This window comes from Dryobates pubescens, chromosome 27 (assembly GCF_014839835.1).
Source record: "Dryobates pubescens isolate bDryPub1 chromosome 27, bDryPub1.pri, whole genome shotgun sequence".
In the NCBI taxonomy this organism is placed as follows: Eukaryota; Metazoa; Chordata; class Aves; order Piciformes; family Picidae; genus Dryobates; species Dryobates pubescens.
Genome location: NC_071638.1, coordinates 9,387,983 through 9,411,724, shown reverse-complemented (window position 1 = coordinate 9,411,724; position 23,742 = coordinate 9,387,983). Strand labels below are relative to the sequence as shown.

Genomic DNA, 23,742 nt, shown 5'->3' with positions numbered 1-23,742 from the left:
TTGTGCATTCAGGGAAAGGATCATTTCTGACTCTTGACGGACCCTAGGGACCAGGAATAGTTCTGGTGTAGAGGCCTTCCAGGTGGGCATTTGATGAAGTCCATTTCAGGCTGATTTTAGATGGATTGTGCTACTTGAATGCATCATCTCAGAAATGATTTTCAGCTGGAAAATGGAAGGTTTTGTGTCATTTTATGAGTCATTAGGGAGACTTAATATAACCTGTGCCTTAGGCAGTGCCATTCACGTTTTCACACACACAGTCACCAAGGTTGGAAGAGACCTCAAAGATCATCAAGTCCAACCTGTCACCACAGACCCCATGACTAAACCGTGGCACCAAGTGCCACATCCGATTTTTGATCTATTAATTCATACTCCAGACATGGAGAATGACTGGTGCCAGAAGGGAAGAAAGAAATGAGCTTACAAGCAAAGACTTAAACTCTTTACTTTGCTTAGTTGTGTAGCTGAGTGCTGGTGTGGTGTCTGTGGGGAGCACAGAAGGGTAACTGCTTTCTCATAGAACGTGAGAGAGGGAATAAATAGAAACCACAGGGAAGAAGAGCTGCTATTTAAGCAAGAGGGCTAAGCTTTATGAAACAAAAGGATTTAAAATAGCCATGAATAAATGTAAGAGGGGAATATTTAACTCCCCAGCACTTCACCCTGGTAAACTTTCCAGACGAGTGGGGGCAAAACCCCCGTAGTGCTTTCAGGCTGGAATAGGATCTCTTCTTGGAAAGGATGGTGCAACATGACAAGCTGCAGTAGCAAAGTGCTGGGTCTGATCCAGGACTTCATTAATAGTCCAATGCTCTATGGTTCCTAAACAAGACAGGAGGCAGATCAGGCAGATTCACCTCCTCTTTTGTTTGAGATGAACCAAAATGCAGTTCTGACGGATCTCAAGGAGGACATGAAATCCATTGTAATTGGAATGAGCACAGTGGGGTGACAGAGGTGCAGCACACAGGATGAGTCAGGGGAGAGGATGAAATTGAGGGATACCTCATCTTCAAGCTCTCCAGCTATTGGTATTTGACTGAAGTGAAAAGGGTGGGAGTGCTCTCTGTACCCTCACTCTTCCAAGTGTAAGTGAAAAACCTCCCAGGCTGAGCCTGCTGGTTCCTTGGCACTGGAGGGCATATAAAGGAGGCCAGTGGTGATCTGACAGCACAGCTACATCCTTCCCCACCCACCCAAAAGCCATACTTCCCTCTCCAGCGCGCTGGTTGCTGCAGTCACTGCCTTCCCTGCTGGCCTTAGGCTGCCAATCCTTCCTGCAGTGCTTCCAGCTGTGCCATGTACTGGCCAAGATGTGAACTACTCTTTCGTGTTAAAGCTCACAACCCAAAGTTAGGCTGCGAGGCCTCAGGTTCTTTTGTAAAGCACAAACACCCTGATACTACTTTTACATTTCTCTGACAGATTCAAGCTTCCTCTCTTCAGCTGCATCTTCATGGGGCCTTGACACGGAGTCTGACAGGAGGTCAGTGCTGGGCTCCTCGCCTGAAGGAGGAGAGATGGTCCTGAAAATGCTGCTTTCCTACCAGCTCTCCTGTGTTGCTTTGGGTTGTGAAAGTCCTCCTTATTATGTCCCCTACAAAATCTTGCCCTGTCTCCTTTTCTCATTTAATCCATATTAAGATTGAACTTTCCATGGCTAACAAAGTCAGTCCTTTGGTTTCCAGAGGTTTCATTCCATTGCAATTTGCCTTTTCTGCCAATTGTCCTGGCCTCAGCAGAGGATACAGATATGTGTAAGAGACATGTAACTGCTTCTGTGAAGGGATGAAGATGCTCAGGCAATGAGCACAGAGCTGATCCTGGAGGGTTATAAGTGTTGTACACAGAGGTACAGCAGTTCATTGTATTTAACTGCATTTTGGTTTCCTTCTTGCAAAATACCTATGCCTGGGTAGATGCTTTCTGTTGTGGCTTTCCACCTAAATCAATACATGTGACTTTAGTCCTCACAATTCTAATGGTAACAAGGGAGTCTTCTACATTAGTGCTGTTCTGTAAACACCACTTACTGCTTTGTCAGTATTTTCCCAAGTATCTGTGTCTGTTTGGAAAGCAATTCTTTAATGGAAAAAATTCAGAACTAAGTATGGAAAGGAATTTTCACAGTGAAGGTTGATGTTCTCAATCACTGGTGACTTCTGTGTGTGCTTTATTTTAAAGGTCCCATTTTGCCCCCTTTCAATGTCACTAGCAGCTTCACTGTGGCATCAGTGGGAGTGGAAGGGCCTGCTTATTTAGTTTATTCCCTACTTTTAGCAATGCTTTTAAAGTCTCCATCAGCTAGACTGTGTTTGTATCTAGGGTTTTATTCCTCTCCCAAGGAGGAAAGCAGCTATCTGCAAAAGCCTGATGAAGTTTTGCTTTGTGGCTACAATTTTTGACCCCCCACTTTTGAGAAACTATGATTTAGACCCACCTCTGCAAATGATCAGTGGGTGACAGTGGGGACTTAGCTTCCAAACAGGCTATGAAACTCTTTAATGAAACTGCTTTTGGAAACAATTACTAATTATAACATAAAGTAAGCAATTCCCACAGAATCTTTAGTCTCTGACTGCAGCCCCCTCTTTAAGCAGACATACCCTTTTAACTGGCCTGTTTTTCAGATGAGGGGAAGGTTTAGTTGGTTTTCACTCTGTAAACTATATATTCTGGACTCTCCATAAGCTAAAGGTATAGCTTTGCTGTAATGCTGGGGAGGGAGAAGCTGAACAGATTTGTACATTGTGCAGAATTTAGTCAATTAAAATAATCTGTATCCTGTGTATTTTGAGATCAGCAGGACTGGGATCTGATTTCTTTACATGGGAACTTGACCTTATGTTTGCTGGGAGGAGGTTGACCTTTTGTTCCTTTGTTAGTTTACAAGTCTCAAACCAAACAAGAGAGAGCCTTGCTTCTCTTTTAACCAAGGAACACAAAAGGTGAAACTAAGTAAATGATAGAAGCTGGAAATTGTTGTTGGTTCATTTTCTTAGCTAATATAACTGCTTATGATTAAACAATGAAGAGATTTAATGTGGATCTCTCAGTCTATTTGCAAAATAAATGTATCTACTAGAAGACTGCTGTGCTTGCTTACAGGTTCCTGTCCTCAGGAGTGCCTTAATGGAGCAGCCTGCACAGAGGCAGGTGACTGTGACTGTCAGTTATTTCAGGCTCAAGGAAGCAGGTGCCAGATTGGTAAGCTGGGGGCCTAAAAAAGGGGCAAATGGCAGCTTCAAATGAGACTTAAGGTGCAGGTTTTTGAAACAATACAGTTAATAGCATATCTGTGATTTCTCTGTAGCAGGAAACTCATTCCACTAGTAGCTAAGAGGATTAAAATGATATGGATTAGGGATATATATAGAACAACATCAGGGGTGTTTACATGTTAGATCACTGTCTAGTGCATCAGTAATTACCCAGCTTTTTTATAGTTAGCTGAAATAACAAGAACAAAAAACATAAGAAAAAGCTCCTATCAACCAACCAACCAACCAGCAAAACCCCACAAACCAATCCAGCCCCACAACCAAACCCCCCCAAAACCAAAAAACAAAGCAAAACAAAACAAGAAGGTAAATAAAATTGCCACCTATTTCAATGCACTGGTTTCTGGAATCTACTGTGTGTAGGGATCAACAAGAACTGGCTTCTGGGATCTGTAGTAGATCTAAATTCATTGCTTCTACTTATAATTAACTGCCAAAAGAAAATAAAAAAGAAATTAATGATTGCACATGACTTAAACAGCAGCCTAAAGACTAAACAAAATCTATTGGCTTCATTTAAAGTTGAAGAAAGGACATTATCTTTTACCCTTGCTCTTACTGTCCTAGTGGATGGGAGGTTGACCATGAACCAGCAGTGTGTTCTTGTAGCCAAGAAGGCAAGTGCCATTCTGGGGTGGACTAGAAGGGCTGTGCTTAGTAGGTCAAGAGAGGTTCTCCTCTCCCTCTGCTCTGCCCTGCTGAGGCTGCATCTGAAGTATTGTGTCCAGTTCTGGGACCCTCACTTCAGGAAGGACCTCAGGGAACTGCTTGAAAGAGTCTATCACAGAGCCACAAAGATGATTAATGGAACATCTTCCTTACAAGGAGAGCCTGAGGGAGCTGAGGGCTCTGTAGCTTGGAGAGGAGCAGCCTGAGAGGTGACCTCATTGCTGTTGATAAAGATGTGCAGGGTGAGTGCCCAGAGGCTGGAGCCAGGCTCTGCTGGGTGATGCCCAATGGCAGCACAAGGGGCAATGGTGGAAGTTCAGGCATAGGAAGTTCCATGGAAACAGGAGGGAAAATATTTTCCCTGTGAGGGTGAGAGAACACTGGAACAGGCTGCTTAGGGGGTTGTGGACTCTCCCTCTCTGGAGATATTCAAGCCTTGCCTGGGTGTGTTCCTGTGTGACCTGCTCTAGGTGACCCAGCACTGGCAGAGGGGTTGGACTGGGTGAGCTTTTGAGGTCCTTTCCAGCCCCTAACACTCTGTGATTCTATGATTCTGTGATACTTTTGTGGATGCCTCTGACACCTGTCAATTTTTGATTAACATGCTTGTAGTAAACTTGTTGTGTTCTTTCCAGTACCTAACACTGGTAAGGACCGAGATGGGATCTGCAAATCATGGGGACAGTATAATTTTGAAACATTTGATGGCATCTACTACTACTTCCCAGGAAATTGCTCCTATGTTTTTGCAAAAGACTGCAGTACTCCAGAACCCCAATACACTGTTTGGGTAAGTATTTAACAACACACTGAGTATTCCTGCATTGCAGGACTCTCTTTTTTCACCACAAGTGAAATAGGTAGAGAAAATATATGGAGCAAACTGTTGCATGGTTTACTTAAATGTGACACTGTGCTGCTGGAAAATATCTTAAGCCTGTGTGCAGTAGTTCAAACCATTGATTGAATGATAATCCACAGAGTCAGTATATTAAAGAGAGCATTTCTTACCCCCCACCCCCTAAAAAGAGTCTCTGATCACTCCTTTCAGGGAGCAAAAGTGTTTTAAGGCAGACCTTGGAAACTTCAATAAAGCTCAACTGTAAGAGTATAAAAAAATTCCCCAGCTGCTGAGAGAAGTGCAAGCAGCTAGAGCCTGCCTGGTAGCTGGGCACTCCAGCATACTAGGCCCTGTTTCACATCCATTGGCATGCTACAAGGACCTGCCTCCCTGACCCATGAAAAACTCTGTCCCCTCTAGGGATATGCATTCTAAGTTTGGATCATTTCTATGACATGCAGAGAAGATTAACAGCTCAAAAGCCTTCATCTTGACCTATGTATGGAAGGCACTCTTCAGTAGTTTCCTCAAATTTAAGAGTATCCAGTTAATGACTGTGGGGCAGGGAGAGTTGAAAAACTGTATCCTCCTTCCTTCATTATGTCACTTTTTACACCATGATTTGGATTTGATGCTGACTGGGTAGGGAAAAGGAGAGAAGGGAGGTCCTTATTCTGAGCCCTAGTGGGCACAGAGGTGAATGGAGACCTTGATGCTGATTTCTGCTCCAAGCACTCATTTGCATTTATAAATACATGACCTCCTCTCACCCCAGCTAACAATGCCTAGTGAAGATAAACCTGCCATTAAAAGTGCTATTTCCATTCACTCAGGTTATAGACAGCTGCTGTAACCTCTGCCTTCCCCAATTTAGCTTTAATTCTGTGGATGCTCTGTGCAGCTCTGACCTTTTAGAAGCTGTTGGTAAGTGCTGTGGCAATGACCAAGACTATATTAAAATCTAGAATCAACATTTCAGCGGATTCCAGTTGTTCTGGAAAGAGAGAAACTACCACTCAGCTGCTGGAACAAATATCTTGTTTTGCTAAAAACTGAGAATGTTTACTCGGGATAATCCTAAGTAATGTTGAAGCCCTGCAGTCACTACAGGCTGGGCAATGGAGAAGCAGGAACATGGCCAAATTCCCACACTACAGTCCTTCTGGCTTTAATAATACACCTCTCTAGAGGATAAAAAAAAAAAACCCACAACAATTATTTTGATTTTCTTTGACTGTGTTTCTGCCTTGGGCCAGGTTTAGACAGAAACCATTTGTCAATACCAGTAAAAGTTGTGCTGTCTTTAATTATGACTATCTTGAATGATGTAAAAACCTCTAATGCTTTTCCTGGGTTGGTTTACTTAATTCAGAGAAACAGTAACTGGTTCTTTACTTCCATGATTGAGTGTCAGTTTAGGAAGATTAATTCAGGCCTGTGTTAGCACTGTGTGTTTACTCACAGATCTTTCCTACAAAAGTGATAGCTCTAGGTACTTTCACAGCCTCCATTAGTGTGTTGGCAAAATATTTCCCAATTACTCATCTGTTGAGCTTCACAGCCAAGTAAACCAGTACTGCAGCTCCTATCACAGAATCATGGAATTGTCAGGGTGGGAAGGGACCTCAAGGATCAGCCAGTTCCAACCCCTCTGCCATGGCCAGGGACACCTCACACGACAGCAGGTTGCTCACAGCCACATCCAGCCTAGCCTGAAAAACCTCCAGGCATGAGGCTTCCACCACCTCCCTGGGCAACCTGTGCCAGTCTCTCACCACCCTCATGGGGAAGAACTTCTTCCTAACATCCAATCTCAAGCTACCCATTTCTAGTTTTGCTCCATTCTCCTCACTCCTATCACTTCCTGACACCTTCAAAAGTCCCTCCCCAGCTTTCTTGTAGCCCCCTTGAGATCCTGGAAGGCCACAATTAGGTTTCCTGGGAGCCTTCTCTTCTCCAGACTGAACAGCCCCAACTCTCTCAATCTGTCCTCACAGGAGAGCAGCTCCAGCCCTCTGCTCATCCTCGTGGCCCTTCTCTGGAGCCCTTCCAGCACCTGCAGATCCCACATTACTATGCTGGAAATGATAAGCCAGCTCACTACAGTATCTCTGGAGTTCATCTCTATAAAATGAATATTTAATCTGATATTCAGAGTGTTGTCTGGTGCTGTTAAACAGCAGCTGCACTTCTTAGCAGCCCTGGGTAGTATCAACATCTGGCTTTGCATACCTTTGTGATTTTTAAAACATTCTCATTTATTAGCAAAGTTCTTTCAGTGACTGGTGCATGGAAATGAAAAGTATCAGAGATGAGTTTATGAGAAGAAATTATTGAGAACAGACATTGGGTTTTATTTTGTGGCTATTTTTCCCCTCTAAGGTCCATAACAGTCCTCACTGTTACGGCTCGGTCTATGCTTGTCAGAGATCTGTCAGCTTATTTATTTCAAACCAAGAAGAAATAATTATTTCAGGACATGAAGTAAGAAAGGCTGGAATCAGGTAAGTCTTCTACTGGTGAATTGTAATCTCTATTTTGAAAAGATAGCTTGGACTTTAGGGAATTGGTGCCTTTTTTTTAACACTAGCCAGAGAAAAATGACTTGATATCTTTTATTTGTTTTACTCAGCTCTTGCTGTTCTTTACTGGGGCTGGCAGAGTTCTAGTGTGCAGATGTGATGTTGCACCTGAGTGCTGACAGTGCACGTGATGAAGAGTTGAATGGAAGTGTCGGAGTGTCTGGAGAGCTCCCAAACAGAGAGGGACCTAGGGTTGATGATTGACAGCCACCTAAACATGAGCCAGCAGTGTGCCCAGGTGCCAGGGCATCCTGGCCTGCATCAGGAATAGTGTGGCCAGCAGGAGCAGGGAAGTCATTGTGCCCCTGGACTCTGCACTGGTTAGGCCACACCTTGAGTCCTGTGTCCAATTCTGGGCCCCTCAGTTTAAGAAGGACATTGAGACACTTGAATGTGTCCAGAGAAGGGCAACGAGGCTGGGGAGAGGCCTTGAGCACAGCCCTGTGAGGAGAGGCTGAGGGAGCTGGGGTTGCTTAGCCTGGAGAAGAGGAGGCTCAGGGGAGACCTCATTGCTGTCTACAACTACCTGAAGGGTGGTGGTAGCCAGGAAGGGATTGGTCTCTTCTCCCAGGCAATTAGCACCAGAACAAGAGGACACAGTCTCAAGCTGCACCAGGGGAAGTTTAGGCTGGAGGTGAGGAAAAAGTTCTTCACTTGAGAAAGTCATTTGTCATTGGAATGTGCTGCCCAGGGAGGTGGTGGAGTCACCATTCCTGGAGGGGAATTGGATGTGGCACTTGGTGCCATGGTCTAGTCATGAGGTGTGTGGTGACAGGTTGGACTCAATGATCTTTGAGGTCTCTTCCAACCTCAGTGATACTGTGATACTGTGACTGTATACACCTGCTGTGCTTTCAGCTTTCCCAGAGTCCAAAAGCCCAAAAGGACCAGATTTAGATTGCCTTCCGTCTCCCCTTTTTCCCAGTAGGGGAAAGCAAATTAGGAAGGAGAAAAGAGAGGTAAAACCATGAAAGAAACAGTCTGGAGTCGATTAGGAACTAAAATGGTCAGTTTAACAACATCTAAAAGGCCTTTGAGTAAAAGGAAGGTTGCAAAGATATAAGAGGGGGAAAAAAAAGTAAGTAAAAAATATATACAGAACCAGTCACAGCTGGCTAAGGATTCTCTGGATGCAAATGTGGATTCTTTCTAGATGCAGTCGTTAGGAGTTTAGATGCAGCATGGAACAGGCCCCACCAGTGCTTGCAGGAGCAGCAGGAGCAGCCTCTCAGGCAGGCGAGGAGCAGGCAGGAAAATGGCTCCCCTTAAATAGGCCTGGTGGCCAGGAAGTGGGAGTGAAATAGGCTTTGACCCAGGGACCCCCTTCCCCTGGGAGGGAGAACCAAGTCTCTCTGCCCACCTGGGTCACTGTACCAGTATCACAGTACATTAGAGGTTGGAAGGGAACTCCAGAGATCATCAGGTCCACCCCCCCCTGCCAAAGCAGCATCACCCAGGGTAGTCTGCACAGGAATGCATCCAGGTGGGTTTGGAATGTGTCCAGAGCAGGAGACTCCACAACCTCTCTGGGCAGCCTGCTCCAGGGCTCTGTCACCCTCACTGGAAAGAAGTTTCTCCTCATGTTGAGCTGAAACCTTCTGTGTTCAAGCTTGTACCTGCTGTTCCTTGCCTTGTTACTGTGCACCATCCAAAAGAGCTTGGTCCCCACCACTTGACACCCACCCCTCAGATATTTATACACATTGATGGGATTCCCCTCTCAGTCTTCTCCAGACTAAACAGCCCCAGGGCTTTCAGTCTCTCTTCACAGGGGAGATGCTCACGTCCCTAATCATCCTTGTGGCTCTCCCATGAATTCTCTGAAGCAGGTCTCTGTCTCTCTTGATCTGGGGAGCTCCAAACTGGACACAGAATTGTAGCTGTGGTCTGAGCAGGGCAGAGCAGAAGGGGAGCAGAACCTCCCCAGCCCTGCTGGCCACACTTTTCTTGCTGCACTCCAGGACCCCATCAGCTCTCTTGGCCACAAGGACACATTGCTGTCCCATGCAGAACTTGCTGTCCACCAGCACTCCAAGGTCATTCTCCATGGAGCTGTTTTCCAGGTCAGGTTTCTTGTCCACCTAGGGGCTAGGTTCTTTTCAGCCCACCCCTCTGTGGGGCTGGGTGTAACCTGACACAACACCTGGTAAAAAGGACTTAGTGAGTTAGAAGGTCATGTTGTATGTAGTGTTTTTCTATCACCAACCTCATGTCACCTGAGATCTTTCAAGCAGGCTGTTTATTCCTTCCAGATTAATGTTGCCTCAGACAGTTGGAAATGCTTTCCTTGAGAGACTGGCTGACTATATTCTGGTGAAGACTACCTTTGGGTTTTCTCTTGCTTGGGATGGAAGCTCTGGTATTTATATTAAGCTGACAGAAGATCATAAGGGAAAAACTTGTGGCCTCTGTGGAAATTTTAATGGCAATATCTACGATGACCTGATGCTGCAAAATAGTAAGTACATAGCTTAGAAATAACTTGGCTGAACAACTTTCATGTTCACTCTAAATGGAATACTGTAAAAAGAGCTGAGTCTTGTTTCAGCTATTTGCTGTCATTAAAGATGCTAAGGGAAAAGGTCCCAGTTCAAGAAATTATTTACATTTATGTTTAAGGCTTTTCTTGCTCAGCAAAGCACTTGGGATATGTTTATCTTAGCTAATGAAAGTGCAGTCAAATAATCAATAAACAAACAAATGCTTGTGGTTTTCCTGATGTTTAAAGATGGTGGGAGAAGGAGAGAAGACCCAAAATATTAATGTTTAGAAAAAAGCACCATCTCAGGTCATTCTTTTATGAGAGCTTTGTAAAGATGCTTGGTGAAATATGTAGGTTTCAATGCAGTTGCCAGGGAGTTCCTCTTATCTCTTTCTTGATAGGGTGTCTCATGGGTCTATGACTACCCTGCAGGATGAGAAGGCCAATGGCGTCCTGGCCTGCATCAGGAGTAGTGTGGCCAGCAGGAGTAGGGAAGTCATTCTGTGCTCACCACTGGTTAGGCCACGCCTTGAGGACTGTGTCCAGTTCTGGGCTCCTCAATTTAAGAAGGACATTGAGACACTTGAATGTGTCCAATGAGGCAACAAAGCTGGGGAGGGATCTGGAGCACAGCCCTGTGAGGGGAGGCTGAGGGAGCTGGGGTTGCTTAGACTGGGGAAGAAGAGGCTCAGGGGAGACCTCATTGCTGTCTACAACTACCTGAGGGGAGGTTGTGGATAGGCAGAGGTTGGTCTCTTCTCCCAGGCACCCAACACCAGAACAAGAGGACACAGTCTCAAGCTGCACCAGGGGAAGTTTAGGCTGGAGGTGAGGAGAAAGTTCTTCCTAGAAAGAGTAATTGGCCATTGGAATGTGCTGCCCAGGGAGGTGGTGGAGTCACCATCATTGGAGGTGTTCAAAAAAGGCTTGGATGTGGCACTTGGAGCCACAGTTTATTTGTCATGAGGTGCTGGGTGACAGGTTGGACTTGATGATCTCTGAGGCCTTTTCCAACCTTATTGATTCTATGAGTCTATGAGTAGTTGTCCAGGCTGTGTGTGAATACTCTATAGGGAATTTTTTTCATATCTGCAACTAATAAAAAAAAAAAAGGAAGAAAAAAAAGACAAACTTGAGAACATGAGGAATATTTTTCTGTCTTTGATAACTGCAACTGGGTAGGCTTAGACTGGACATTAGGAAAACATTTTTCACAGCAAAGGTGCTCAGACATTGCAACAGGCTGCCCAAGGAGGTGGTTGAGTCACTAACAGTGCGTGTATTTATAGATGGTTTGATGCTTGGGGCTATGGTTTGGGAGTGACCCTTGTAGAGTAGGGTTCTGTTTTGGACTTGGTGATCCTGAGGGTCTTTTCCAATCTGAAGGATTCTGTGAAATCATAGAATTGTTAGGGTTGAGAGGGACCTCAAGGATCAGCCAGTTCCAACCCCCTCACCCATGGGCAGGGACACCTCACACTACAGCAGGTTGCTCACAGCCACATCCAGCCTGGCCTTCCAAACCTCCAGGGATGAGGCTTCCACCACCTCCCTGGGCAATACCAAGATAGGACTGCTTGATTCTTATTATGAATTGCTCAGTGGATCACATCCATGGCCCTACATACTCTTCAGTAACTAAGGTTATCTCACTGTAACTCTTTTTTCCCTTCTATTTTTTTTCCCCTTTCTATGGCTGACAATGAAGCTTTTTGACTTTCTATGTGAAGGAAGACACAGTGTGCCTATCTTTGCAGTCTTTAAAGATCTGCCCAGCATAAATTGCTCATAACTCCTCTCCTCTGGGAGCACTAAATTTTCTGTTTCATATATCAACTTTTGTGCACCAGAGTAGTGGTATGTTAAATAACTGGGCAAAACTGGTGAGCTGTAATAATGGAGGAAAGTGGAGTTTGGACCACAGGATTGTGGGCTGCATCAAAGGATGCATGGGCAGCAGATCCAGAGAGGTGATTCTGCCACTTTGCTCTGCTCTGCTGAGACCTCACCTGGAGTACCATGTGCAGCTCTGGAGCCCTCAATATAGGAAGGACATGGAGCTGATGGAGAAGGGCCAGAGGAGGGCCATGAAAATGATCAGAGGGTTGGAGCAACTCTGCTGCGAGGACAGGCTGAGGGAGCTGAGTGTGTTCAGCCTGGAGAAGAGGAGGCTCCAGGGAGACCTAAGAACAGCCTGCCAGTACCTAAAGGGGGCCTAAAAGAAAGATGGAGAAAGACTTTTTATAAGGGCTTGTGGTGACAGGAGAAAGGGCAGTGGTTTTATCTAGAGTGAGGTGCATTTAGATTAGATATTAGGAAGAAGTTCTTTACTATGAAGGTAGTGAGACACTGGAATGGGATGCCCAGAGAATCTGTGGACATCAAAGTGTTTAAGACTAGGCTGAATGAGGCTCTGACCAACCTGATCTAGTCAGGGAGGTCCATGCCCATGGCAGGGGGCTTGCAACTAAATGATCTTCAAGGTCCCTTCCAACGCAAACCGTTCTATGATTCAGATGATGATTTATCTCCATCAGCTAACCTACTTCCCCAGTAGTGTAAGGGACACTCTTACATCTCTCCTGAGTCTCCCACAGTCTGAATGCTCTCTATTTGCAATACCTCTAATAAATAAGATGCTGAGAGGCATGTAGTGCTTCCATATCAAAACACAGTTTAAGAGCAAATTCCTTTCCTATTCCCTCATCTTCATCTTTAAAGGCATCTTTGTATTGCTTTAATTTACAAAGCTGTGCCTGCATATAGAACTGTTTCAAGGACAGTGATTTGATTTTGTGTCATTTTTTGAGGACTTAGAAATTCAAGCCCTGTAAAAGTGGAAATAAACTATTTTTTACTGCTTGTGCAGAAGCAGAGGTAAAGCAATGGGTTTACTGCTATGCCAAAGCCCAGCTTTTTCTCTTTGTGAAGGGTTTTCTGCCTAAAGAACTAATTTGCCAGAGTGGGACAAATGTTTTGAGTCTTCCTGACTCTTAAGTGAAGTAGACTGGTGGTTAGCATCTCATCTTTGTTTATTTGTGTAGATCCAAGCACAAATATTTGATTGGTGTGCTTTGGGGCTTTCCACTTTGCAGTGTCAAACTCTGTGCTCTTGTGCTAAGAGAAGTTAGATGAAGTTATGCATAGTGCAGCTCTGTGAGAGGAAAGAAGCAGCAGCATTTCAATGCACTATCTCCTAACTATGCCTAGGTATAGATAACCATAGCATAGATAAGGTTCTTCAAGGTGGAGGCAATATACCCTTCTGTACATCCTTAAGAATACAAAAGAAATGTAATCACAGAATCACAGAAACTTCCAGGTTGGAAAAGACCCTCAGGATCACCAAGTCCAACCCAGAGCCCTACTCTACAAGGGTCACTGCTGAACCATAGCCCCAAGCACTACATCCAAACCACCTTGAAACACAGCCAGGCTTGGGGACTCCAGCACCTCCCTGGGCAGCACATTCCAAACCCTGACCACTCTTGCCCTCAAAAAATGTTTCCTAATGTCCAGTCTAAACCCGCCCAGTCACAGTTTAAGGCTGCTCCCTCTTGTTCTAACATTAATTGCCTGTGAGAAGAGACCAGCAGCAACCTTTCTGCATTGTCCTTTCAGGTGGTTGTAGACAGAAATGAGGTCTCCTCTCATCCTCCTCTGATTTACACTAACCATCCTCAGCTCCTTCAGTTGCTTTTCATCAGATTCATTCTCCAGGCCCTTCACAGCTTCCTTGCCCTCCTCTGCCCTGGCTCCAGCACCTCCACATCTCTCTTGGATTGAGGTGCCCAAAACTGGACACAATACTCCAGGTGTGGCCTCCCCAGAGCTGAGTCCCAGGGGACAATCCCCTCCCTGCTCCTGCTGGACACAGCATTGCTGATCCCAGCCAGGACGCCTTTGGCTTTCTTGGCCACCTGGGCACACTGCTGGCTCATATTTAGTTCTTGTTGCTCAATATTTAGTTCTTGTGGCAAAAAATATGCAAATTTTTGATGTGTTTCTTTACTGCCAACCTTCTTGTATGTGTGCCTTTCTTAGCCTGCTGCCATGACTTGCAGTCATGTGTCCTGTTCATCAATTCATCCAAGCTCCTGGTATGAGGAGAGCTGGGTCTGTAGTGGTGCGTTTGTTGCAGGGGGTTCCTGCAGTGAGGGAAAAGGAGGGAGAGAATAGCAGGAACTGACTGTTGAGAAAACTTGCTGAAAGCCTTGCATTTTTTCAAAGGAATGTGTTTGTTCTTAAGTAGTCAAGACATGACACTTGTCCTTATTTGTGTATTTGTGGTAGAGTTGTCAGTGACTGCACTTAAACCAATCCCAACCAACAGCTTGTTGTATATGTAAAAAAAATAATAAACAATCCTTTCAGGTAAATGTAGCTTAAAATATTACTTTAAATTAAAAAGAATGGCAGAAAGCTGTCAGCTCGTGGCTTGGACAGCAACACTATGTGTTGGGTTAGGAACTGGCTGCAGGGCCAAGCCCAGAGAGTGGTGGTGAATGGTGCCACATCCAGCTGGCGGTCAGTCACCAGTGGTGTGCCCCACGGATCAGTGCTGGGCCCCATGTTCTTTAATATCTTCACTGATGATCTGAATGAGGGGATTGAGTCAGTCATCAGTAAATTTGCAGATGACACCAAGTTGGGAGCAGATGTTGGTCAGTTAGAGGACAGAAGGGCTCTTCAGAGGGACCTCGACCAGCTGGACAGATGGGCAGAGTCCAACGGGATGGCATTCAACAAATCCAAGTGCTGGGTGCTGCACTTTGGTCACAACAACCCCATGCAGAGCTACAGGCTGGGGTCAGAGTGGCTGCAGATCTGCCAAACAGAGAGGGACCTGGGAGTGCTGATTGACAGCCACCTAAACATGAGCCAGCAGTGTGCCCAGGTGGCCAAGAAGGCCAATGGCATCCTGGCCTGCATTAGGAATAGTGTGGCCGGCAGGAGCAGGGAAGTCATTGTGCCCCTGTACTCTGCACTGGTTAGGCCACACCTTGAGTCCTGTGTCCAGTTCTGGGCCCCTCAGTTTAAGAAGGACATTGAGACACTTGAATATGTCCAGAGAAGGGCAATGAGGCTGGGGAGAGGCCTTGAGCACAGCCCTGTGAGGAGAGGCTGAGGGAGCTGGGGTTGTTTAGCCTGGAGAAGAGGAGGCTCAGGGAAGACCTCATCGCTCTCTACAACTACCTGAAGGGAGGTTGTAGCCAGGAAGGGGTTGGTCTCTTCTCTCAGGCAACCAGCACCAGAACAAGAGGACACAGTCTCAAGCTGCACCAGGGGAAGTTTAGGCTGGAGGTGAGGAGAAAGTTCTTCACTGAGAGAGTCGTTCGCCATTGGAATGTGCTGCCCAGGGAGGTGGAGGTGTTCAAGAGGAGATTGGATGTGGCACTTGGTGCCATGGTCTAGTCATGAGTTCTGTGGTGACAGGTTGGACTTGATGATCTTTGAGGTCTCTTCCAACCTTGGTGATACTGTGATAATGTTTCTACCCTACCTATATGCTGAAGATATTTATGACTTAGATGTATTGAATGCCTTAAAAAACTGCCATAAATGTTCAAGCTGCATTTTGTGTTTGTGTTGACAGTTTGTTTGTGTTTTTCCCCCTCCCCCTGAATGCCCTTCTACTGTTTTCCTGCAGTCGGTGAAGATACAGAAGATATTGCTGAATTTGCAAATAGCTGGGTTGTGCAAACCTCAGATGATGTAGCTTGTGTACCTACTGCCTCAGATTTTTCCAGTCCTTGCTCAGATGAAGCAGAATCCACTGAGGTAATTAATCATATTCTATATCTACTTAGAGAGAAAGATGATAGAGAGATGAGAGAGAGGTGATAGAGAGATATATCATATATAGAGAGAGATTATTAGAATCACAGGATCATAGAATGATAGAATTCTCAGGGTTGGAAGGCACCTCAGGGGTCATCCAGTTCCAACCCCCCTGCCATGGCCAGGGACACCTCACACTACAGCAGGTTGCTCACAGCCACATCCAGCCTGGCCTGAAAAGCCTCCAGGCATGAGACTTCTACCACCTCCCTGGGCAACCTGTGCCAGTCTCTCACCACCCTCATGGGGAAGAACTTCTTCCTAACATCCAATCTCAATCTACCCATTTCTAGTTTTGCACAATCCCCCCCAGTCCTATCCCTCCCTGACACCCTAAAAAGTCCCTCCCCAACTTTCTTGGAGCCCCCTTCAGATACTGGAAGGCTACAAGAAGGTCTCCTCAGAGCCTTCTCTTCTCCAGACTGAACAGCCCCAACTCTCTCTGTCTTCATAACAGAGCAGCTCCAGCCCTCTAATCATCTTTGTGGCCCTTCTAAGGACATGTTCCAGCACTCCAGGTCCTTCTTGTAACAGGGTCTTGAGAACTGGATGCCATACTCTAGATGGGGTCTCACCAGAGTGGAGCAGAGAGGGGGAGAATCACCTCCCTTTTCCTGCTGGCCACACTTGATGCAGACCAGGCACTGGTTGGCTTTCTGGGCTGTAAGTCCACACTGCTGACTCATGTTGAGCTTCTCATCCACCAGCACCCCCAGGTCCTTTTCTTCAGGGCTGTTCTCAAGCCAGGCCCTGCCCAGCCCATATTGGTGGCTGGGATTGCCCTAGTTCAGCTGCAGCTCCTTGCATTTGGTGTTGTTGAACCTCATGAGGCTGTCATGGGCTCACCTATGCAGCCTGTCCAGGTCCCTCTGGATGGCATCCCTTCCCTCCATCTGTCAGCTGCACCACACAGCTTGGTGTCATCAGCAAACTTCCTGAGGGTGCACTCAGTGCCACTGTCCATGTCCCCAACACAGATGTTAAACAAGACTGGTCTCAGTGCTTATCCCTGAGGGACTCCACTTGTCACTGGCCTCCACTCACTTGGACATGTACCCATTGACAACCACCCTTTGGGTGCAGCCATATAGGGACAATAGAGAGAGAAAGATGATAGAAAGGGAGAGTGGATAGAGAGTGAGAGATGATGGAAAGAGAGAGATGATAGAGAAAGAGATGAGAGAGAGAGGATATAGAGAGATGATCTAGATGACAGAGAGATAGACATAGATATATATATTCTTCTTCTGCACTGCCCAGTGATGGTACAAGCATCTAGCAATATACAGCATGTTGAAGAAAGCCTTGAATGCATAAAGGCCTTAAGAAAGAGAAAATTTGGGCTGTTTCTAGGTATGTCTGAAGATTTTCAGATTAAAAGTACAAAAGCTCAGATAGGATGTGCCAAGTGACACTGATCTCTTGGCAGAGCTCTTCATTGCTGTGTTAAATTTGGGTTCAGTTTCCAGTTCTGACTTCTTGCACCTACATTTTTTTTTAAGTTGTGAATCCTGCAGAGTTAATCTGCTCTGCTGCTACACTGACACAAAATGGGGTTTTGTCATAGAATCACCATGGTTGGAAAAGACCCCTATGATCATCAACTCCAACCATTATTTAACTCTACCAGGGCCACTACTACACCACACCCTTGAGCACCATATGTAGATGGCTTTTAAATACATCCAGGCATGGTGATTCAAGCCTGGGGGGCCTGTTCCAGACTTTGATAACCCTTTGGGTGCAGAAGTTTTAACTAATGTCCAACCCAAACCTCCCCTGGCATAATTTACTGCCATTTCTTCTTGTCCTGTCAGCTGTGACTTGTGAGAAGAGATCAACCCCTACCTTCTAAAACCTTCTGAAACCTTCTTTCAGGTAGTTGTAGAGAGTCATTTCACAATCTTTGATCACAGCTGACTTAAGAGCAGCATTCAACCAGGCCAGCCTAGGCAGAGAAGGCAAATTTTAGGAAGAAGAATGAAGGAGACACAATCATAAATCAAGACTGAGGGCTCTGGATTAGGGAAACAAAGCTAAGAAGAATGATATTTGTTCACTAAGTATTTGCTAACTCTCATTTACTGATTCTTCTTAATACTCAGGACATTTTCTTCAAGTGCCAAATATTTCTACAGTTTCCTTTCCTCAGCTGCCATGAAAGCATAGATCCATATTCTTATATTTCTAGCTGTATGAATGATCTTTGCAGGTAAGACTGGTGTTCCTGACTATTTATTTTAATGGATCAAATGAATGCTTACATTTTCCTTTGAGACCAGAACTGAGCAGCACTGAGGCAAATTAGGAGAAACCAAGTTCAAACTGGGAGAGATGCGTTCAGGTCTTTTCCAGCCTGGTTTGTTTTGTTCTGATCCCTTCCCTTCCCTTCCCTTCCCTTCCCTTCCCTTCCCTTCCCTTCCCTTCCCTTCCCTTCCCTTCCCTTCCCTTCCCTTCCCTTCCCTTCCCTTCCCTTCCCTTCCCTTCCCTTCCCTTCCCTTCCCTTCCCTTCCCTTCCCTTCCCTTCCCTTCCCTTCCCTTCCCTTCCCTTCCCTTCCCTTCCCTTCCCTTCCCTTCCCTTCCCTTCCCTTCCCTTCCCTTCCCTTCCCTTCCCTTCCCTTCCCTTCCCTTCCCTTCCCTTCCCTTCCCTTCCCGTGTGGAAACAAAAAACCAAACCAGCCTGCCAAGGGATAGTGTGGTTGCTAAAGTTTTAAATGGAGTCAAGGAAATGGTAGACAAATCCATGGAGAATCACTAATAACAAAATAGGAGCTGCTAATCACGAAAGCCCTGAAACCTATATCTGGAGGTCCCCAAACAAAAATGCATGGAGATGATACTAGAGGGAAATATCAATGATACTGGAGGAGCTGGACCATTGGTCTGACACAGTTGGACTGTTTCAATGAGCAACCACTGTGGTTCAAATTAGTAGAATAAAAAAAAAAAGAAAAGAAAGAAAGAGAGAGAAGGGGAGAAAGAAAGAAAGAGAGAGAGAGAAGGAGAGAAAGAAAGAAAGAGAGAGAGAAGGAGAGAAAGAAAGAGAGAGAAGGAGAGAAAGAAAAAGAAAAGAAGAGAGATAAAGAGAGAGGTAGAGAAAGAAAGAGAGTGAGGGAGAGAAAGAAAGAGAGGGAGAGAAAGAGAGTGAGAAGGAGAGAAAGAGAGAGTGAGGGAGGGAGAGAAAGAGAGAGAGGGAGAGAAAGAAAGAGAGAAGGAGAGAAAGAAAGAAAGCGAAGGGTAGAGAGAGAATGAAAGAGAGGGAGAGAAAGAAAGTGAGGAGAGAAAGAGAGAGTGAGGGAGGGAGAGAAAGAGAGTGAGAAGGAGAGAAAGAAAAAGAGAGAAGAAGAGAGATAAAGAGAGAGGTAGAGAAAGAAAGAGAGTGAGGGAGAGAAAGAAAGAGAAGGAGAGAAAGAGAGTGAGAAGGAGAGAAAGAGAGAGTGAGGGAGGGAGAGAAAGAGAGAGAGGGAGAGAAAGAAAGAGAGAAGGAGAGAAAGAAAGAGAGAGAAGGGTAGAGAGAGAATGAAAGAGAGGGAGAGAAAGAAGGAGTGAGGAGAGAAAGAGTGAGGGAGGGAGAGAAAGAGAGTGAGAAGGAGAGAAAGAGAGAGCGAGGGAGGGAGAGAAAGAAAGAGAGAGAGGGAGAGAAAGAGAGAGAAGGAGAGAAAGAAAGAGAGAGAAGGGTAGAGAGAGAAGGGTAGAGAGAGAATGAGAGGGAGAGAAAGAAAGAGAGTGAGGAGAGAAAGAGAGAGTGAGGGAGGGAGAGAAAGAGAGAGGGAGAGAGGGAGAGAAAGAGAGTGAGAAGGAGAGAAAGAGAGAGCGAGGGAGGGAGAGAAAGAAAGAGAGAAAGGGAGAGAAAGAGAGAGAAGGAGAGAAAGAAAGAGAGAAGGGTAGAGAGAGAAGGGTAGAGAGAGAATGAGAGGGAGAGAAATAAAGAGAGTGAGGAGAGAAAGAGAGAGTGAGGGAGAGAAAGAAAGAGAGAGGGAGAGAATATTTTATTTATGTAAATTCAGAGCTGTCAAAAGAAATTTGGCTCTCCTTGGCTTTGGTGGTAGTTACACCTCTCAGTTACCGGCATTATGTGTCACCTGGTATTTTAACTTCAGCTCTCCAGGCTCCTGTTTAGCTCTTATCATTCAATTTAAACTGGTGCCCAGAGCCAGTGAACAAATAACTGAGCAGCATGCCACTTCCTTTATAGCAGGCTTTTAAAATGAGGAGGTAACTGCCATAAACAACAGGGCTTCTACCAGGCACTATTATGGCCCTCTCAGAAAGCCATCCATTTAATCAAAAACATCCAGAAAGGTTCACAAGACTAAAAGTAAGAATCAACTCAGCATAATCCATTCCATTTGGGAGGAACTTTTAGTTTCCTGCTTTGCCGTAAGGTCGAGAGAAGAATTTGTGTTTGAAGGCAAACATCCTGAGTGTGCTTCCTGAGGTTTGCAGCTCATCGATTTCACTCAGAGGAGAGAGGGGTTGCCCCCTCTATGGTCTCCTGATAATTCAGGAGTTTATTGTGGCTTTTTGTTAGCAAAGTGAAAACAAGGAAAAGCAGAATTTCAAGTGTGATGTCGTGTCAGTGTCATGGCATCAAGGTGGATTTGATTTTTGTCAGCGTGCATATGTGTCTTAAAGTGAATTGTGTGGATGCTGAAAACCTTGAAGAAAGTTTCTGTGTCACAAAACCTCATTAATTTAGGCTTATTTTGCTTATAAAAGAGATCTCTCTCCTTGGGGCTTAGCATCAGTTTATTGAGACTTTAGTGGGGCCATAGTATATGGCAAGCATTCTTTCTCTTAAGACCTATTTAATTGGATTAGATAAGGATAGCTGGAAAGACACTGATCATTGTAAGAAAGAGGGTGGTGGTGGTGGATTTGATAGGAGATGTGTTGAAAGCAGAACACAAACACAATAGCCTATATTCTCAAGAGCACTAATTTTGGAAGCATGCTGAAAGACAAACTCAGTTGTCCCAGTCATGCTTGTAATAGAAAGGCCATTTTATGACTAGGTCATTTTGGCATCCACTCCTCCACAGTGAGGGATGGGAATTGTTGGACTTTGATAGTAACAAAGGGTTGGTGATATCTTGCCTTATGTGACCTAAAGCTCAATAAAATCTGAGCTCACCTAAATGCTGATGAACATCTCTTTACTTCAGCCTGGCACAAGTACACTCTACAGCTTCTTCTGTACAGACTAAGGCAGAGATGAAGTCTTTGGCCAAGACTGCACTATAAATTCCTGAGCCTGTCTACAGTAGTCAATGGGATAATGCCTCTGGCACCAAGTGCTTCAGCACAAGGTCAGGAATCCAGCAGCAGGATTGTTCTTGCCTAAATTCAAGGACTCACAGGCAGCTGGGAACCTGAACCAGTTACTTGGACCAGAATGTGTTTTATCAGCACGGGTCAGAATTTCCATGTTACATAAGAGGCACCTGGATCTTGAGACTGTCGAGTTCTCCATTGTCTTCAAGACAAGGACATGCTTCTCTTTCACCATCAGCAGCACTTCTCTTTTGTTGGTAATAAATTTGTGGGGTTGATCACTATGGCAATACTAAAAGTAAAGAACACTTTGTGAGGTCAAATGATAAGCACACAGCAGTGTGTTCAGTACAGCTTATTCCTTTCCATAATATTCTCCCTCTGTGCTGCTATGACTAAGTGGTGTCAGCTGCGTGTGAAGTATGCGGTGTGGTCTCCCATGGCAAGGGATCTGCAGATGACCACTGTCTTGTTTTATCATTTCAGAGTGGATGATGATGAAACATACTGCAGGGCAGTGACAGAATACGCTAGAGCCTGCTCTCACGCTGGCTCCCCGGTGCGGGACTGGAGGGATGACTTTCCTGCCTGCAGTAAGACTCTAACAAAGCAGATCTGTGTGACCCTTGAGATACCCTCTGTGTCCTGGGGAAGAACAACCCCATGGAGCAGTAGAGGTTGGGGACTGAGCTGCTGGAGAGCAACAAAGGGGAAAAGGACCTAGGGGTCCTAGTGGATGGGAGGTTGACCATGAGCCAGCAATGTGCTCTTGTGGCCAAGAAGGCCAATGGTATCCTGGGGTGGATTAGAAGGGCTGTGATCAGAAGGTTAAGAGAGGTTCTCCTCCCGCTCTGCTCTGCCCTGCTGAGACCACATCTGGAGTATTGTGTCCAGTTCTGGGCCCCTCAGTTCAGGAAGGACCTCAGGGAACTGCTTGAAAGAGTCCAGCACAGAGACACAAAAATGATGAAGGGAGTGGAAGATCTTCCTTATGAGGAGAGCCTGAGGGAGCTGAGGGCTCTGTAGCTTGCAGAGGAGGAGTCTGAGAGGTGACCTCCTTCATGTTGATAAAGATGTGCAGGGTGAGTGCCCAGAGGCTGGAGGCAGGCTCTGCTGGGTGATGCCCAATGCCAGCACAAGGGGCAGTGGTGGAAGCTGAGGCAGAGGAAGTTCCATGGAAACAGGAGGGAAAAAGTTTTCCCTGTGAGGGTGACAGAGCCCTGGAACAGGCTGCCCAGGGGGGTTGTGGAGTCTCCCCCACTGGAGATATTCAAGCCCTGCCTGGATGTGTTCCTCTGTGATCTGGTGTAGGTGCTTCTGCTCTGGCAGAGGGGTTGGACTGGATGAGCTTTCAAGGTCCTTTCTGGCCCCTAACATTCTGTGATTCTGTGATTCATTTCAAATAATTCCATCTTGACAGCTTGTCACTGCAGGATTCAAACATGATACTGAATCTATGATCTAACTACATGAGGTATGAGCACATAGAAACTATAACTTCTTTTGTAGGGCCAGTGAAAGAATTTGGTAAAGAAACACTTCAGCTCTTGTTGGGGATTTACGGCAATTCATCAGTTAAAGCCTCTCCAAAGAATCCATCATACCTGACTGGAGTAATTACCTACACCAGAAACTCTGCACTAGTGTTCAATGTGCCATAGAATCACAGAATTCTCAGGGTTGGAAGGGACCTCAAGGATCATCCAGTTCCAATCCCTCTGCCATGGGCAGGGACACCTCACACTGCAGCAGGTTGCTCACAGCCACATCCAGCCTGGCCTCCAAAACCTCCAGGGATGAAGCTTCCACCACCTCCCTGGGCAACCTGTGCCAATCTCTCACCACCCTCATGGGGAAGAACTTCTTCATAACATCCAATCAGAATCTACCCACTTCTAGTTTTGCTCCATCCCCCCACTCCTATCATTACCTGAGACCCTAACAAGTTCTTCCCCAGCTATGTATTTTTTATTCCAGCTGAGAAGTGTGAGGACAGCTTTGTACACCGAGACTGCATCAGCTGCTGTCCACCAACTTGTACATTTGAAAAAGACTGTCTTGGCAGCAACCTGCACTGCTTAGATGGCTGTTACTGTCCAGATGGTAAGCCCTGTTGATTTTATGAGGAAAATACTTGGAAAGCTAATATCCTACATTTAGAGACTGGATGGTGAGCTTGGTGCCATGGTTTAGTTGAATAGATAGTGTTGGATGATAGGTTGGACTCAATGATCTCAAAGGTCTTTTCCAACCTGGTCTATTCTATTCTATTCTATTCTATTCTATTCTATTCTATTCTATTCTATTCTATTCTATTCTATTCTAATCAGACTGAACTTGAAGTCTGAAAATGTCTAGCTGCTCTAGCTATTGTTATTCTCATTGTGATTCTTCCTTTTACTGAGTTCTAAAAAATTCTCAGGAATATAAAGGTGGCTTAGAATGAAATACCAGTTAAAAGCTGGAGCCACCACTACTGCTTGCTACAGTAAGACAGTGCATGGATTTAATCCCCTTGATTTGAATGATACCAAAATCTCTTGAAGTTTTGCTTAAACAGAGTGTGTTTTACACTCTGTACAAGAAAATAAACTTCCTGAGAGCTGTACCCAATATAATTAGGGACTGGACTATGAAAAGTTCATTTCTAGGCAGAATAAAGATGATGTGATCTCAGGATCTTTTAATTTTTGTAGAGTTGTAGAGTTTTACAATGCTTAAGGCAGACATTTTGCATAGAGCAACTGTTCAGAGCTTCACTGTTCA

General features: G+C 45.4%; 1 protein-coding gene across 1 annotated transcript in view; it reads left to right on the top strand.

Annotated features, from left to right (window-relative positions):
• OTOGL (otogelin like) overlaps positions 1 to 23,742 on the top strand; it is a 139,394-nt gene that overhangs the window by 3,739 nt on the left and 111,913 nt on the right. Inside the window, exons 4-12 of the mRNA XM_054173788.1 lie at positions 1,432 to 1,492; positions 3,115 to 3,213; positions 4,592 to 4,746; positions 7,180 to 7,301; positions 9,632 to 9,837; positions 15,512 to 15,642; positions 17,808 to 17,914; positions 21,463 to 21,569; positions 22,954 to 23,079. Coding sequence (XP_054029763.1) covers positions 1,432 to 1,492; positions 3,115 to 3,213; positions 4,592 to 4,746; positions 7,180 to 7,301; positions 9,632 to 9,837; positions 15,512 to 15,642; positions 17,808 to 17,914; positions 21,463 to 21,569; positions 22,954 to 23,079 — 1,114 coding nt within the window. The remainder of the gene's footprint in view (positions 1 to 1,431; positions 1,493 to 3,114; positions 3,214 to 4,591; positions 4,747 to 7,179; positions 7,302 to 9,631; positions 9,838 to 15,511; positions 15,643 to 17,807; positions 17,915 to 21,462; positions 21,570 to 22,953; positions 23,080 to 23,742) is intronic.